This window comes from Cherax quadricarinatus, chromosome 50 (assembly GCF_038502225.1).
Source record: "Cherax quadricarinatus isolate ZL_2023a chromosome 50, ASM3850222v1, whole genome shotgun sequence".
NCBI classification, from domain to species: domain Eukaryota; kingdom Metazoa; phylum Arthropoda; class Malacostraca; order Decapoda; family Parastacidae; genus Cherax; species Cherax quadricarinatus.
This window is the reverse complement of record NC_091341.1, coordinates 18,313,860-18,332,712: the sequence shown is the minus strand read 5'-3', so window position 1 is coordinate 18,332,712 and position 18,853 is coordinate 18,313,860. Positions and strand designations below refer to the sequence as shown.

The 18,853-nt window shown below is 37.6% G+C and overlaps 1 protein-coding gene across 3 annotated transcripts; it reads right to left on the bottom strand.

Annotated features, from left to right (window-relative positions):
- Positions 1–8,269: 8,269 nt before the first annotated feature.
- Positions 8,270–18,283, bottom strand: LOC128695374 (glucose-induced degradation protein 8 homolog). Of its 3 annotated transcripts, none has more exons than XM_053785913.2 (6): positions 18,161–18,254; positions 17,107–17,327; positions 15,014–15,176; positions 13,118–13,314; positions 10,403–10,600; positions 8,270–8,967 (listed from the first exon to the last, which is right to left on the bottom strand). In XM_053785913.2, the coding sequence occupies exons 3-6, from the start codon at positions 15,162–15,164 to the stop codon at positions 8,791–8,793; spliced, it is 723 nt and encodes a 240-aa protein (XP_053641888.1). In that variant the 5' UTR covers positions 15,165–15,176; positions 17,107–17,327; positions 18,161–18,254; the 3' UTR covers positions 8,270–8,790. The 3 variants fall into 3 exon arrangements, with proteins under 3 accessions (XP_053641888.1, XP_053641889.1, XP_053641887.1); XM_053785914.2 differs by lacking the exon at positions 17,107–17,327 and adding an exon at positions 17,716–17,801 and having other exon boundaries at positions 18,161–18,196; XM_053785912.2 differs by lacking the exon at positions 17,107–17,327 and having other exon boundaries at positions 18,161–18,283.
- Positions 18,284–18,853: the final 570 nt, after the last annotated feature.

The window sequence follows — 18,853 nt, the reverse complement described above, 5'->3', positions numbered from 1 at the left end:
GCAGAGAGTGATTTTTGTGTGCAGATTTGGGACTAATCCCTCTAGGATTTTCCAAGTGTATATTAGCATGCGTCTTTCTTGCCTGCATTCCAGGGAATACAAATCAAGGGACTTCAACCATTCCCAGTAATTTAGGTGCTTTATCGTACATACTTATATATGTGTGGTGAAAGTTCTCTGTATATTCACAAGGTCTGCAATTTTGCCTGTCTTGAGAGGAGGCTGTTAGCATACAGCAATAATCCAGCCTAGAGAGAACAAGCAATTTGAAGAGAATCATCATGAGCTTGTCATCTCTAGTTTTGAAGGTTCTCATTATCCAATATATGTTGTATTTGTATACAGTTTAATTCCAGAAGTTTCTCATTGTATCATATTCTGTGCACTGCTTAGGTAACATTAATGCATTTCTCATATGGTACAATACAGTACCAATGTACAAATAGTGCTTTCCCCATGAATATAATTTACGTACAGTAATAATACACAGTACTACACAATACACTGCATTATGCCGCCCCTTCCCCACACAAATATACCAAAACACAAACTCATACCATGAAAGATTATAATATATATATTTGCACACTTACTGAGGTTTTAATACTTGGTGCTGCATCCTTTATGCTTAATCACATCCCTCAGCCTTGTAGGAAGACTCTCACAAAAATTCTTGAGGGTTTGGGGAGGTATATCATTCCATGTAGTGAAACTTCTGGTCAATAGTGAAACTTCGTGTCACTATTGACCAGAGGTTCTCAATAGGGTTTAGGTCTGGGGAATTGCCTGGCCAGTCATTAAAGAACCTCACTTCACAGTCCTTAAGCCACTGAACTACAAATCTGGAGGTATGACACTGTGCACTGTCCTGCATAAAAACCATAGCCCCACACTTGTCCAACACCTCAGGTAAATTGTCACACAATAACTCCAGGAAATTATACTGGTTTGAGGAAAGCACAATGAGTTCACCAACACTGAGCACTGAAACACCCCCAAACCATAAGCGAGTCTGGGTGTTTGGTGGTCCCACACGTGTAGCGTGGGTCTAGCGGGTCACTACCTCTGGGCTGGTATGTCCCCCACGGTTACAGGTGACAGTGGAGGTTGCTTCATCACTCCAAAGTGCTTCAGACCACAGTTGAGGATTCCAATGAAGATATTTCTTTGCATAATCCAGCCTACATTTCTTCTGTGGCTTGGAGAGGATCGGTTTCTTAACCTGGCAGTGACTACTGCAGCCCAGTTCTGACACATGTCTTGTAACAGTTCTTACAGACACCTCTGAGAGAAGATGTGGGTTCTTTTCATTCAATTCTCTAGCAGTTACCTTAGGGGTACTCTAACTGTTTCAACACAGTTAAGGTACGAACAGGTCTTCTTCGAGGGGCCAGGCCGAGGTTTGGCAGAGAGTAACTTGACACCACCACCAGCCTTGAAACACTGCACCCAGTTCCTCGCTGAACGCTCACACACACCAACATTCTCCACTATTTATTTCTTTTGTCTGGTGCCCAGCTTTGTGAAGCCCTATGATTTGAGCTATAGTTTCAGGTGTTAAAGACTTCCTTTTACCCATAATCAAACATGTATAGCCCCAAAACCAAAGGGAACACCAGACAAACGATGGAGCAGAGACAAAAGGGCAACACTTCCTCTTACCACGGCAGCCACATGAGCACTGAGGAGTCACTTTGGAGTGTGGTGGCAGGCCCTGACGTCATGTTAACAGCTGCTACCCGGCATAATGCACTGACGAAAAAAGATCCCCCCGTATGGTAGAGCTTTGATTTTTGTTATGGCACTAAGCCAGGGCGCTCACCTGGTATAATGCCATGACTAGCACTGTAACGTGTGATTGAGCAGCACACTTCTTAAAACACAACTGAAATTTTGCCACCCATTTTTGTGCAGTATGGGATGACGACCATATAGAATGCCCTAAATTTAGGAGAAAATATGTCACATTGTAGAATCTCTCCCTCTGCCAGGTAGTTAACCTATGGGCATGGCCTTTGTTTTTATGGAAGAGGCCTAGTCTCGTGTAAATAACGCCCAATGCTGCCAATTCACCATGTGTATATGGCTCCTATTTTAGTCATATTATGAAATCGATTTACATATTTTCACCAGCCCATTTTGTCTCTGGATATTAACATGGAACTCAAGGGAAATATTAGTGATGATGGAGATGCCTAGCAGAAGAATAAGTGTGAAAATCTGGGTGTTTAGAAAAAATTGTGATTTTTTTATTAATTTAAAAGTGGTGCAAGTGTGATGGAGATTGCAAGAGCCTTTAACTCATGTCAATAGATGACACTGCATTCACTGGAGTGCCAGAGTTCTGGCATAAATTTAACATTTGCAGATACAATATCCAATGTAAAAATTTCATGAAATGAAGTGGCCTAATGAACAATAAATGCAGGCTGGAGAAAATTATGGCCTACTGTGGTGAATAATTTTGCGGGTTTTTCATCAACAGAGTCAGGTCCAGGAAATTGTGGATCTGGCAAAGTGTGCCAGGTGAGGACATGAAGATATACAAGCTGAACACATAAATGAACTTTTAGAAGATTATGAACTGTTGAATTTCCAGACAGAAAGGAAGCAGACAATAGAATAGAATGAAGAAAAACAACATGGAGATAAGTGGTTAACATTGCAACAATTGCACGAGAAGTTAAATGTTTCTGATAAAATTGCAGATTTTTTCAAGAAAGACGATCCTGACACATTTAGAAGCATTGCTTTAAAGTGAGCCTTGGAGAAGACAATTATGCTTTAGCCTCACCTGTATAAAGTTCTGCAGGGTAAAACAAACCAGAGATGCTTAACAGAATACGTGAGCATCTCAATACAACCATCTACTGACAACTTTGCAGCAAAATTAGCCCAAGAACCACAGCCATTTATCTCTGCCCAGTAGTGCCACACCATCCCTCTCCATGTCTTTCAAGGTAATCAATATGTACCAACAACCAGAATTTAAGGTAAGAAAAATAGTTTTACATAACCTTTTTAGCTACATGCACTGTATTATAATTACATACATTTCACTATATTATAGGTAGTAGGTTGGTAGACAGCAACCGCCCAGGGAGGTACTACCGTCCTGCCAAGTGAGTGTAAAACGAAAGCCTGTAATTGTTTTACATGATGGTAGGATTGCTGGTGTCCTTTTTTCTGTCTCATGAACATGCAAGATTTCAGGTATGTCTTGCTACTTCTACTTACACTTAGGTCACACTACACATACATGTACAAGCACATATATACACACCCCTCTGGGTTTTCTTCTATTTTCTTTCTAGTTCTTATTCTTGTTTATTTCCTCTTATCTCCATGGGGAAGTGGAACAGAATTCTTCCTCCGTAAGCCATGCGTGTTGTAAGAGGCAACTAAAATGCCGGGAGCAAGGGGCTAGTAACCTCTTCTCCTGTATATATTACTAAATGTAAAAGGAGAAACTTTCGTTTTTCCTTTTGGGCCACCCCGCCTCGGTGGGATACGGCCGGTGTGTTGAAAGAAAGAAAGATTTCACTATATCCAAGTACAATTACATTATTTTTTAGAATTACGAGATCTAACATAAAATTTTGGTACTTCTCAAGGTGTTGGAAACATAACCCTATTTTCCCATATGTTTTACAGTTCACTTAACACGATTTCACTTAATGCCACTTTTCAGGAACATAAAGCACATGTTATTCCAGTCTTTACTGTACCATGAAAAAGTGTAGTGAACTATATCCCAAACATAAGCAAATCATTAAAAGCTAACAAAAATACAGTACCTTAAGTGTTTGTGTAAAAAAAAAAAAATAAAAAAGGATTAGTAAAAATAACATAAATTTTCACAAACCTTTAGTTCCTGGTGTTGGCCTGCTCTTGTGAACTAGGAAAGTTGATGGTATGGCCTCCTCGTTTTTTTTTTCCTTGTAGGTGGTGTAATCTGGAGACAAAAAATGCTAAACCCATATGGGGATAAACTCACGAGGATTATTCAGCACTGCACAAAAGAATACATAAGGAAAACAACAAGTGTAGGTCACAAAAGCAAGGGGAGGGAAAAAGGTGAAACAGGACGACAGTGTAATAAAGGCAATATATGAAATGTACTAGGATAAAAACTGCATAGAGCCTCTGGGTTCAAGTTCACACTTGGAGAGAGATGAAGACAGAGTAAGCAGTGAAAAGATGAAAGGTTAATAAAAAAAAATAATTTATCAAATGTTAGAACTTTCTTCTTTCTTTCAACACACCGGCCGCATCCCACCGAGGCGGGGTGGCCCAAAAGGAAAAACGAAAGTTTCTCCTTTTACATTTAGTAATATATACAGGAGAAGAGGTTACTAGCCCCCTGCTCCCGGCATTTTAGTTGCCTCTTACAACACGCATGGCTTACGGAGGAAGAATTCTGTTCCACTTCCCCATGGAGATAAGAGGAAATAAACAAGAATAAGAACTAGAAAGAAAATAGAAGAAAACCCAGAGGGGTGTGTATATATGTGCTTGTACATGTATGTGTAGTGTGACCTAAGTGTAAGTAGAAGTAGCAAGACGTACCTGAAATCTTGCATGTTCATGAGACAGAAAAAAGGACACCAGCAATCCTACCATCATGTAAAACAATTACAGGCTCTCGTTTTACACTCACTTGGCAGGACGGTAGTACCTCCCTGGGCGGTTGCTGTCTACCAACCTACTACCTATAATGTTAGAACTATACTTGGTAAACCATGCAGTGAAGCATGAAGCCCAGCCACAATTATTATTATTATTATAATCAAAAAGAAGCACTAAGCCACAAGGACTATACAGACCAACCACAAGATGATCATAGGTGAGTGATATATCCAATGTGCAATTATGATAGAGCAGTCTCCCACAAGCACCCCAATCTTGTCACAGGTGAAAGCTGTGAACAGGTTGAACGTGGGTTAAGCAGTTAGGATAGATGAGATAAAGATACAGTTTCTCTCACTTTATGCAGCCTCAATTTATGCAAATTTTATATATGCTAACCATATTTTTACCAGTAATTCACAATATGAGATATAAATTTACTCCTATGTGATTGCCCATCCCCACTTGTTTTCCTAAGTATCTCATTAATAGCACTTTAAAGTGGTTTATATTTACATTAGAAAGAATTGCAATAAACCTAATTGAACTTGCTAGTCAGATCCAACTCTTCCTAACCATTCCCATTCATATAAATCTCTATTGCCAAATCATTGTTTTCTTACACAAGAACAAAGCACTACATCAGACATACTGGCTAATACTAGGCAAGTCCTACTCTCACCCAACCATTCTGACTCATCTCTCTCTCTTGCCAAACCAGTGCTTTGTCAATACACTACTTCTACTACTACTAACAGTAACATTCAACTGATAATTCCTATAGATTCACTCATTTATGGCAAGTCAGGAGGCTAGTAGACAGCAGTCACCCATAAAAGGAGCTTCCATGGCTTCATACAATTGTGAAACAGAAGCCTGTTCAGTGTTTGGACTCTGGCAGAATTGTTGATCTTTTCCACCTCATGGACAGGTAAATCTTAAAAATTTATACAGTACTTACATTTAGTACATACTTTCTTGCATTCCTTAATATTTGCTTTGTAATGCTGTAATTCCTTTACCAAGATTAAGCTGCTAATCTCTGGAACCATTAGAAGATAATAAGGCTTGTTGGCTTGAGTATAGTATATACACCATTCACAAAATCAGAGAGAGCATGCAATCTTAGCTTCATGCTGTTTCTCACACTTTGATAAGAAATCTCAACTGGGTTAACAGTCATGCTTGGCTCAGTGGCCAGATCATAGATCAAACCTTGATAATAAATGTCAATAAGTCAATGTGTATCAACTTTGAAATAAACCATAATTAACTGAGTAAAGTTTAGTAAAACCAACTATTTAAAGAGAGCATTACCAATCCTCATATTTCAGTTAATTAAGGGCATTCTCATACTGGAAAATAATGCTGAAAGCATGTTTATCCCTAAAAGGATCTCCAGGGAATAATTTTCATTTGTGGCACCCAATTCGTTTTCGCTTGACGCACATTTCTTAAATTTAAAACCAATCATAGGATTTTGCTCAAAATGTATTTAACTGAATTCCCAGGCCCAAATACAGTGGTCCCCCTGTACCCTCAGGGGTACGTCCCAAGACCTACCATGGATACCCAAAACCGTGGATAGTTGTGAACTCTGAGTCGTTTTTCATTTACATACATACCTATGATAAAGTTTAATTGATAAATTATGCCCAGTAAGTTGAGAATTAACATTTTTTTCACTGATGGGAAGCACAAGCACTTCACAGAACTGCCATCATCACTACTTCTGTGCTTTGTGATCATTAAGCAAAATTAAGGTGTACTTTTTTGGGTCATGGTAAACAGCAGATAACTGAAACCGTGGAAACCAAACCTGCAGACATCCGAGTTCTACTGTACCTGTTATTTCTAGATACTATTTTTGTGAATGTCAGTATTAATGTGGTTAAAGTACTATTTAATAAGATGACATATGAAACAAAATGAGACAAAATTTATGATATGGACAGAATTTTGTGTAACAGTATTTTCAGATTTGGGGGGTTTCCACCAGGTTTCACCACAGTACACTATTTCATGCCAATTGTTGCTCCACAGGCAGCCTACAGTAACACTTCATTCAGGGGTGTTAATGTTGCAGTTTAAAAACTGTAGTGTAAAGCACCCTTCTGGCAAGACAGTGATGGAGTGAATGATGGTGAAAGTTTTTCTTTTTCGGGCCACCCTGCCTTGGTGGGAATCGGCCAGTGTGATAATAAAAAAAAAATATTTCATTCTCCAAGGGTGGTGCAGCACCCATCACAGCACTGTTGTTGGCTTCAAATAATAAGGAAGACTCAGATAAATAATTATTTTCCTATTTCTCTAGAATAAAGTTTTTCTTCTTCTCTTTTTTAGTAAATGTCTACAGGAGAAGGGGTTACTAGCCCATTGCTCCCGGCATTTTAGTCGCCTCATACGACACGCATGGCTTACGGAGGAAAGATTCTTTTCCACTTCCCCATGGACAATAGTAGAAATAAAGAAGAACAAGAGCTATTTAGAAAAAGGAGAAAAAACCTAGATGTATGTATATATATATGCATGTGCGTGTCTGTGAAGTGTGACCAAAGTGTAAGTAGGAGTAGCAAGATATCCCTGTTATCTAGCGTGTTTATGAGACAGAAAAAGAAACCAGCAATCCTACCATCATGCGAAACAGTTACAGGTTTCTGTTTCACAGTCATCTGGCAGGACGGTAGTACTTCCCTGGGTGGTTGTTGTCTACCAACCTGCTACCTAGTGAATGGAGACAAATGGTTTTTAATACTTGACGTGCTGTTGGAGTGTGAGCAAAGTAACATTTATGAAGGGGTTCAGGGAAACCGGCAGGCCAGACTTGAGTCCTGGAGATGGGAAGTACAGTGCCTGCACTCTGAAGGAGGGGTGTTAATGTTACAGTTTAAAAACTGTAGTGTAAAGCACCCTTCTGGCAAGACAGTGATGGAGTGAATGATGGTGAAAGTTTTTCTTTTTCAGGCCACCCTGCCTTGGTGGGAATCGGCCAGTGTGATAATAAAACAAAATATTCTCTAGAATCAAATGTTGATGAACAAGAAAACATCCTCACCATTCAGAGCAGAGAAAGTGCTGGGCTCTTCATCCATGATAGCCTATCACCAGGACAATGGGGAAATGGAGGGTGAACAACTCTGCTGGGGCATAACACATTTTTTAACTAGAAACAAATTTGTTGCACAAGACCCAAGTTGCTTGTTAAATATATGTTGTCATGCCTCTTAAATTAATCCAACTATAACAATGGTTGCATAGATAACATCTCTTAAATTAGTCTCAGTAGTATTTACTTCCCTTTTTGACATGGAAATTTTACAAGCACTTTTTGTATTTGTTTTACTCTTAAATTTATCATTATCTAGACTTTTTTCTTTACCCCTCATTACCTTGGTCTTTTCTATGTTGTACTTTTAATTTCCTCTTTTGATATATGCTCCCTAATTCATCCACCAACCTTTGTAATCTGTCTTCAGAATCTCCCACTATTACTAGAAAATGTTTATTACAATTACTCTGATGGTAAAATTTTTATCACTGAAATGACAAATATTGCTGAGTGAGGTCTTTTCTGTACCATTGCCTGTACCGGTTAGTGCAGAAAACATGCACATGGCATACAAATTAGGATAAAAAAATCTTTTCACTATCTCATTTTATTTCTCCTTAAAAAAAAATCTGCACACCTATTCAAAATATATATTACAGTCACATAATAAAATTGACTGAATTAATTAAATTTAGCCAAATGATTATGAAAATGTCAAAATATCGAACTGACACAAAGTACAAATATATTGTTGCTTCAAACTAATCCAACCAATTAATGAAGGTGCAAAGACTAATATGGCCACAACATATCAAAATAATATTTCGTGCTGAATTGATAGTCAAAACTCATCGGTGATGACAACTTTTTGCATCATAAAATTATGTTGGAAATATTAATGCCAGAACACATACAAAACCTGCATACACATTCAAGTATTTAGCAAAAGACAAACAACAGAAGTCATACTTCCATTTAAACCTTGAGAATGTTATCACAAGATTCTCAAACTTACAACAGGTTTATTCATCAATGGTAAACATGTCTAATTGAAATAATTTTGTCTATTAATAAATTTAAGAGACTTACACATAAGAGGAAGAACAATATGTTCACTTTGGTTCCTCGATCTGTCCTTTAATAAGATCTGTCATGACTGGGTATTGGACCTTCTTCTTATTGAGCTCATCCTGGGCCCACAGCAGCAGCTTCAATAACTCGGCCAAGAGCGGAGTCGTCTCTTCCTGGTTCTGCGCCCGGAGTATGGCAGCATTTAATTCACTTGCAACCTGCATAATAAGGAACAGAGGAAATTATTTTAGGCAAGAGCCATATCTAATTGCTTTTATTCCTGGAAAGTATGCAATTATATTTTATTTAATTTGTAATGTTTTCTTTAATCAGAAAATGGTTTGATCAAAAAGGTCAATAATATTTTCTTTAAAATGGCATGATATAGGAAGTAAGCCAGCACATAGTAAATAAAAATAAACATTATTATTACATTTAAAGGGGAGCACAAAACCTGTAGGGGTCATAGCCTAGGGGAATGGAAGACATTTGAACTCGATTCAAGGAACTGGAACACAGGTCCAATTTCTTAGATCAAGAGACCATCACCAGCACCATGGAACCTCCTTTGAGGGGTCAAAAGTACACAGAGTAATGTTTCACTCAGTGTGAACTTACGGAACAAAGCTCACACTGAGCAAAATGTCATTTTAATGAAGGCTTACTCTGGGTGTCTTTGATTTACTTCTCTACAACTGCTATATGACCCTTGTGGGTTTAGCACTTAGTTATAACTGTAATAACAATAATAATAATTGTCCTACTGAATCTTGATTTTGGAAGATGGAAATGTTTGTTCCCAATTACCAACATAAAGCTATTCTCCCCAGCATCAAAAAAACAAAATATTTACAATTTTTTTTAACACACTGGCTGTCTCCCACTGAGGGAGGGTGACCCAAAAAAATAAACACTTTCACCATCATTCACACTATCACTGTCTTGCCAGAGGTGCATCTTCGTATTTTTCTGTGACAAGTGACAAAAGTTTATGATTATTAATATATACATGTGGAAGAGCTGTATATTTTATGAGTCATACGAATCAAAGGAATGGGAGTAATTAAAAACAAAACAAATATTTTCAAAATGTACATCATTGTTACAAAACTGACATATTTTATACAGTTTTAGAAGCCCATGGTTTTGTAGAGTATTTTGGGTAGGCTAAAACTGGAGCTTAAAACTACTTGACATCATATAGTTGAAGTTAGATTATCTCAATGCTAAGTTAAACATAATTAAAGTGTCTGAAGATTAGACTGTTAATGTTTTTTTTTAACATGTCGGCCATTTTCCAGAGGTAGGGCGACCCAAAAAGAAAGAAAAATCCCAAAACAAAGAAAAAACTTTCACCATCACTCATACTTAATTACTGTCTTTGCAGAGATGCTTAGATACTACAGTTTAGATGTCCCTCCAAACTGCCAATATCCCAAACCCCCATTTTCAGGACTCAGTCCCTGAATCCCTTCACAAAATATTACCCTGCTCACACTCCAACAGCTCATCAGGTCCCAAAAACCATTCGTCTCCATTCACTCCTATCTAACATGCTCATGCACATTTGTTGGGAGTGAAAATATATATGCAGCATTAAACAATCTGTCTTTAAACAAGATGATTAAATATAGTATATTTTATTCTACTGACCTTTTGTCTGTGAGAAGGGTGTAATAGATCACCAAAAGGAGAGGTGTCTGGTTGATCGAAAGCTAAGAGTGCTAAAGTGCGTTCTAATTCATTCAGGATTGACGGGTCTCGCTGGCCCCTCTCTGCCAGATGATCCTGAGCATATACAACAGCCTCCTCAACACGACCCTCCCGGATCAGTTCAATTAATACTTGTTGCTGTAAGAAAATGCTGCTATTATTATTTGGCATGTTGCATGTTAACACTAGCTAAAACAGACCTCATTGTGTACAATAAATTGTACCTGATGTTATTTTTTTAATACTGACCATCAGGCATTTTTCTATCAAAGTAAGGTGACCCAAAGGTGGAAACAGTATTTTCACTTATTCCCTTGTTATCTTTACAGAAGAGCAGACATCATAATTCCAATGTGAAATTTAATATTTCCACCCAACTTTGAGATTGCAGGCATTGTACTTCTTACCCCTGGAATTCTAGTCCAGCTAACCAGTTTCTTACGTCCATCCATAGATGTTACCTTGCTCCCACTTAGACATACAGAAATCTAAATGCATACAAAAACACAAAACACATGAGCACAACCCATCCACCTCAGCCCAACAAGCACAACCCATCAACCTCAGCCCAACAAGCAAAACCATCCACCTCAGTCCAACAAGCACAACCCATCAACTTCAGCTCAACAGGCAAAAACATCCACCTTAGCCCAACAAGCACAACCCTCCCCCTTATCCTAACAAACACAACCATCCATCTCAGCCCAACACCCACAGCTATCCACCTCAGCCATCCACCTCACCCCAAAAACCATTCACCTTAGCCCAGCAGGGCCATGCCAACCCTCTTCACACATGTTGAAACATAGTAGCACCACCACCAAGGAGAATTTAAAGCAAGAAAAAATTGTTTTATGCACTCATTTATCACTTTCTTAGAGACCTCAGGAATCTAGCCCTATTTTTTTCCCACAAATTCTTCATGTAACATGTATTTCACATAAAACATTGTTTTCAGAAACATAATTGCAGTGTTATGTGGGGAAATGTACTGTATACCAAAATGGAGGAACTTTAGAAAATTCTCAGCCAACAGCAGAGTTTGTATTTGTTTACTCCTCAGTATAAAACTACATATTACAACTGTTTTTGCACTAATTCTGGATTATTTACCCTTCATAACTGCACTTGTTATAATTACACTATCTTTTGCATTAACAAGTTGTGGCATGCAAAGAGTACGTAACCTTTATTTGGCACATGTACACACCTTCATTTACAGGCTATCTCCCCCAACCAGCGAACCAGGTGACTGAGGGTTGACGATGGGACCCCATCGTTCAACCAGTACCCAGGTTCCAGCCAATGAGAAGATGGTTTTGGCAATCGCAGAGGTTATGTGGGTACCACTCTCCTGTCTGCCCTTGTCATTCCCATTCTAGAGCTGGTTGAAGCACGGTTTGCTCTCTAGTGGCTTCTATTCTGCCTTGCTTACCGTGGAGTGCACTAATACCTATCACTGTACATAGTGTACATACTTCTGTTCTAAATTGGTGAAGGGTAATATAAGTCAAAACTTTTCTGCTGTGTTTATTTTGCTCCCTTTACACCCAGGATAACAGGCCATTTGGACTCCTGGGTTGTAATACAAGTTATTATGGCCCCTAAAGAATGCAGTAAACAGGCCATTTCGCAGAAGGTCAAGCAAGAAATTAGTGCAATTGTGTGAGAGTATGGTTTTCCATGAACAACCATCTTTATTTTTTTTTTCAACAAACCAGCTGCATCCCACCAAGGCAGGGTGGCCCAAAAAGAAAAACAAAAATTTCTTTTTAAATTTAGTAATCTATACAGGAGAAGGGGTTACTAGCCCCTTGCTCCCAGCAGTTTAGTCGCCTCTTACAACACGCATGGCTTACGGAGGAAGAATTCTGTTCCACTTCCCCATGGAGATAAGAGGAAATAAACAAGAATAAGAACTAGATAGAAAATGGAAGAAAACCCAGAGGGGTGTGTATATATATGCTTGTACATGTATGTGTAGTGTGACCTAAGTGTAAGTAGAAGTAGCAAGACGTACCTGAAATCTTGCATGTTCATGAGACAGAAAAAAGGACACCAGCAATCCTACCATCATGTAAAACAATTACAGGCTTTCGTTTTACACTCACTTGGCAGGACGGTAGTACCTCCCTGGGCGGTTGCTGTCTACCAACCTACTACCTAGGATCTCTATTATTATCAAGCAAAAAAGAAATAAAGAATATTTAAGTGGCTTATGAATCTAAGCTAGTGAAAAAATGTAAAGAAATTATTATAAATGAAAAGACTATTGTAATTGTGGATAAGAGAGAAGCATATGAAGAGAGAGTGTGCCATCAAGTTATATTTGACAGAGTGTAAGGTACAGTAAAAGTTGCACTTCTGGAGTCTTGGAACGAATTACCATAAAACCGTGAATTTTGGGGTTGAAGTTACAATAGTTTGGAGATACAATATGTCTTCTGGAACAAATTAATATTATAACTCAAGGGGACACTGTATTAGTGATACATACCACCTAGGCCTAGTGGCAACAATGATTCTGCAACAGCAGCAACAATAATAATAATGAACATTCGGAATAGATTTTGAAAAAAATATATGGAATAAAGTATTTCTACAAAATCTATACAAAGAATACCATCATCAAAACTAGAAGACTCAGTAGTTTACCTGGAGGTGGAAATAAAGCTGAGAATTATCATCAAGGATCTCTGGATGAAGTGCTGTCACCATTCTCATAGCATCTTGGAAGTGGCCAGTTTGTATGGCAGATCTAATGCGAATCCGATCATCCAACTGATCTAGATCCATTGGTACCTTTATGTTGGCCTCAACTGAAAATTTTTCAGCAGCCTCCTTGAATCCTTCTGTAATAATAATTAGGAATGTCATAAAAATGAAAACTTTTTTAACTAAAACTAAGATACAACATTCATGCAGTACTAAATATGAGCACAGAGATTAATGCTACATTCATGGTGCATTAAATATTTATGCTATACAGGTAAATGGATATGCAGTGTTCTGCAAAGACTGTGCATGTGTATTTGAATATCAAAATGTGAAATCTCATTTATGAAAATGGTAACAGATCTTAGTGCTGACAGCCATTCTGCTTTGATTTGATCTTTGATCTTGAAATCTTTGCCATTGTCTATTATTTTCTATTTTTTTTGTGTGTGCCCAAGTGCAAAACTGACTAAATTAGATTTATCAACACTTTATTGCAATAAGAATTTATGACTGTAATACTGAACTTCAAATATTAATAAAATTTTTTAGTGCAAGCAAAATACGTATAGGCTAGAAATATATTTTGTAGTAGAAAACAAGAGAGGAGTGAGCAATCATGCAACCTTTTCTCTCTCTCTCAGCACTGTGTGTACCTCAATACACAAAGCTTAATTTTTGAAAATTAATATGCTGAGTGTATCAGTACCATATGAGACGCTGGAAAGAAAACAAACTCGCTATATGTCACTCAAGAGTGCAACGGACAAGTGTAGTAGTAGCAGCAGCAACACACACACAGCAAGAGGCATTCTTGAGCTTCCCCAGCATTCAGGCTTAATGCCCAAAGCTGGGATGTGACTCCAAAAGGATCCTGTAGTGCTTGCTGCCTTTGCACCTCTTGACATCGTCTGCTGCTATGCAGCGGCCACACCCTTCGAGCCCAGTGTGGGCAGGGTTTGTGGCAGCCCAGGGTGCCTAGCTTCTCCCTCCAAGCTCCGTGGGGGCAGGGAATGGGGCTAGGCCTGGGGACAGCTAGTCCCAGAGTACCAATTACAGTTATTCAGGCTAAAACGTTGTGTAGTTTTAAAAATAGGTTAGATAAATACATGAGTGGGTGTGGATGGGTGTGAGTTGGACCTGACTTGCTTGTGCTGCTGGGTCTGGTGCAGTGCTCCATCCTTGAGTGGAGATGACCAGTCTGGGTGGGTCATTGGGCTAATCCAGGGAGAGGGGGGATCATTAGTCTAATATGGGGGGGGATATGGACCTGCTCTACATGGGTCAGTAGGCCTGTTACAGTATTCCTTCTTTCTTATGTTCTTAAGAAATTGTGCAATACAGAGACAGATGGTAAATGCTGCTGAAGGAATTTTTTAACAAACTTAAAATGGAACATTTACATTAACAATTACATGTATGCTGAAAGTTTTCTTACGTCTTGGGAATAACTTATCCTTCATGCTATCTTTCCAAAACTTCTGACAGGAATAATAATGTACCTATATATACATCAAGGCCTTATGTAGTTCTCTTTCTCTATCAAAAGAATCTTTTCCTTTTTTTTACTGGATCTAGTCCACAAGCCAATAATTGTCATAAACTGCAGCTTAAAACTCCAGCACTCTGCTCCAAACTCAAAAGTTAAAACAAACTTCTTCTACAGTAAGAGAGTATCAAAAATTCTTAACAATAAATTAGCTAGGTGGTGTTTAATGAAAAAAAAAAGCCTTTCAATGAAATCTTCTAGTAGCATCATATAATATTGGCAATTTAAAAACCGCTTTTTATATAAATCTTCAATAGCAAAAAATTTCAAGTACAAAATAAGCCTACCCATGACGAGGTAGTTCATAATCAGCTTGTTCATGTCTGCACGGTGTATGTGCATCTTGCCAGTTTCTTCTACCCATTGTGTTGTGTCCATGGCTTTTACACCCTCGTTGGAGCCACCTTGGTCAGTATCGCTATCTACGTTTGTTCTCATAAACACTTGAGCCTGCAAAAAATATTTATTAAAGATTACTATACTTATAGTTACTGTAATATCTAATAGTGATTACAACAAAATAATATTTTAGGGAGTAAGTAATTAAGTTTATTTAGGCACAGGTGCACCTAAGTACAATTATATTATCATACATAGTGTAGATTACCTAGGATAACAAAAAAGTCAGACAGTGACATATTTCCATTGGGGTCCTTGCTTAGGAAAGTTTTTCATAAATTTGTGGGAAGTTTGGAAAGTTTTGCAAATTTGAAGTCTTATTCTGCCACTTCCCAGCATTGCCATACATCTACCTTTTATATCACAGTTACTTTAACACCTCATTCAAGTATCACTTATTTTAGTACCAGTCACAGACTGGGAAGCTCTTCAATCTAAAAACCTCAACTGTCTTAGTATTATCTACTACATTTAGTCAAAAACAAAGACAAAGACAAAATTTATTTCTCTGCAAAGGTTACAATATGTGATTACATTTTGTAATTTGTTAAGTACAAAGAAAGCCACTAGTATCATGCCGGGGCATTTCGGGCAGTCCTGAAACTTTCAGGTAAAAATTCACTTCTTAGTTGTACACAGTACTAATGTATCTATCACAGTCTTATATGCAGTACTGTAAATATAAAATAATAATTTCAGGAACAAATGAGTTGAACAAGACATTTATAGTATATGTTGATAGAGCAATAAATCCAGGGTGACAATTTCCTTAAAATAACTTTATTTATATAGTAATGAAGGGTACTAACAAAAAAACATTGCTTAACAACAATCCACACCTCAGTTAACATGATATAGGAGTTTCTCAGTAACACCATTAATTAATTCAAAATCAAATCTACACAGTAGCATAATTAAATAACTAAGGTGAAGACAGGGAAAAAATGAATCATAAACATTATGCCTTGTAATTTAGGGCATCATATAATATCACCTTTATATAGTATCTATAATTAGTGAATACAGTATCATGTTTGTGTATTTATAATTAGAAAATAATTCAAATTTTAAGTTTTAACTAAAATTTACTTGAACGGATTAGTAATCAAAGAAAATGTTGACCTCAAAATGTGTCTGTTGTGAGGGTGTTGTCTTTTGGTTATTGTTAGCTAAATCACATCATCACTATATACCTATAGGTTTAAATGGCCCCCTGGCCTGGTAGCAAAAGCTCTCGCTTCACACAGTGGGGGTCTGGGTTCGATTCTCGGCAAGGTTTTAAACACTGGGCGTGTTTCCTTACGTCGGCTGTCTATGTTCACCATCAGCAAAAAAATGGGTACCTGGGTGTTAATCGACTGGTGTGGGACACATCCCTGGACAAAACCAACTTAATTTGCCCAAAATGCTTTGCATAACAAGTGGCTTTCTATATAGTAGTACGTCACTGATGTCAGCTAGGCCTGTATACCTTGTACATGTACTTGTAGAAATAAAGATATATTATTATTATTATTATTATTATTATACTGAAAGATGGAAGTAACTCACTTTGTCTGACTTTTTTTTTTTTTTGGGGGGGGGGTTATCCTAGGTAATGTGCACAAGTTACTATGTATGCTGAAATCTTCATGCATGCTAGTGGCTTTCTTTATGTTTAACAATATTTTATAACATGTGAACTACGCATTGTGTACTATGCAAAGAAATAAAAATTTTGATTTTGATAATTGTACATATGTGTACCCGTACCTAAATAAACTTACTAACACTGTAAATTCTCTGTATAAAAATATAAAGTACAGTACTGTGTGGTGGAGCGTCTGACGTGCACCTGAACGTACTTAACGTGAAGCCGTGGGATAAATAGAAATAATATAATAACAATAATAATATCTATTTCTACAAGTACATGTACAAGGTATACAGGCCTAGCTGACTCCTAACAACTGCTACTGATAACCTAGAAGGAAGTAGGTACCTGGGAGATATTTCACTGTTGTGAGTTGCACCTAGAGAAGGTCCCCCTAGGGAAGGGGGTCCCATTGCCTTGTAGGCAAAGCTCTTGCTTCACACACACTGTCTGTGGTTCGATCTCCAGCAAGGGCAGAAACACTGGGCATGTTTCTTTACACCTGTTGTCCTGTCTGCCTAGCAAGCAAGTAGGTACCTAGGTGTTAGTCAACTGGTGTGGGTTGCATCCTGGGGGACAAGAATGAGGACCCAAAATGAAAATAAGACACAGTCCCTTGATGATGCACCGCCTTTCTTGGGTTATCCTGGGTTGATAACTCTCCGGGGATATAATGCTAAGGTTAGGTTAAGTAAGATTCGTCAGGAAACAGGACAAGTGTTTCCTGACGCAAGTCAGTAAGTAAGTAAGGTTATTTAGGCACAGGTACACATAAGTACAATTATCATACATATCGTAAATTACTTAGAATAATCCAACAAAATGTCAAGGACCCTAATGGAAATAAGTCACTTTGTCTGACATTTTTGGGTTATTCTAGATAATTTACACACACGTTAATATATATGATAATTTGTGCAAGTGTATTTATGTGTAGCTGTACCTAAATCAACTTACTTATTTTCACTGGGGTCCTACAATGACCCGCTACTGGAGCTTTTGGTCATCTGCCCGAGGACTTCCGCTGGCTTACACCTCCACCCCTTTAAAAATTAATATTTATAATGTTTTTCTCATACATGATTTAAAGCAAATAATCAATTACGGAACATAACTCTGAGTGGAAGAACAAGAGAAGAATTATATTTAAAACTATGCATGCCTAAACAATCCATACCTTGAAAGGCATTAGGACAAATATTAATGACAGTAAACGATGCAACAGAGAACAAAATTCTTAAATAAATGAGTTAACAAATACGATAAAAAGTTTCTTTACAAAATTCCCTCATAATAAATATACAAGTAACAATATTAACACGGTCAACCACTCTTAACAAACCCGTCAAGTTAAAAAAAAAAAAAGGAACATATCAGTAGAAATATGCCAGTGGTGGGTTACCTTAGGCGATAATTTACACAAAATAATAAGTGAGGAAGTTGTTCCTCAGAGCAGCTGGTGTATCAACATGAGAGACCACCGGCTCATCATCTTTATCTTCCAAACTGAAAATACAAATAATATTTTTAAAAACTTAATAACCACGTTTATATAGTCACAGGTACACATAGGTACAATTATCATATATAGTGTATATTACATAGGATAACCCAAAAAAGTCAAAGTGACTTATTTCCATCGGGGTCATTGTGTTTTATTGCTTTATGTTCTACAAAATAATGTAGTTTATGTGTAATGGAACATTGGTAGGCACAAAAGAAAGCCATCAGTATGCAATGCACTTCAAGCAACATATCTTACTTTAGTCTCCCTATGAAAATATAAAAAAAAATATTTAGACCTCATACATAAGTTTAAAGCTTTTTCAATACAAATACAAATATTTATTTCCTTGTAATGCTTACAATGTATGGTTTACATGTTATAAGATTTAAATTACAGTATTATTAGTATAATCATGGTGGAGCGCTAAACCTGTAGGATTATACAGTGCATATGGGGGGATGGAAGGTATTCAGGCTCAATTCAGGGAACTGGAACACAGATCCAATTCCCTAGATCAAGAGCTCCTCACCAGCGTCAAGGAACCTCCCTTGAGGGGGATTTAAATTACAAAGATGGCCACTATCCTGC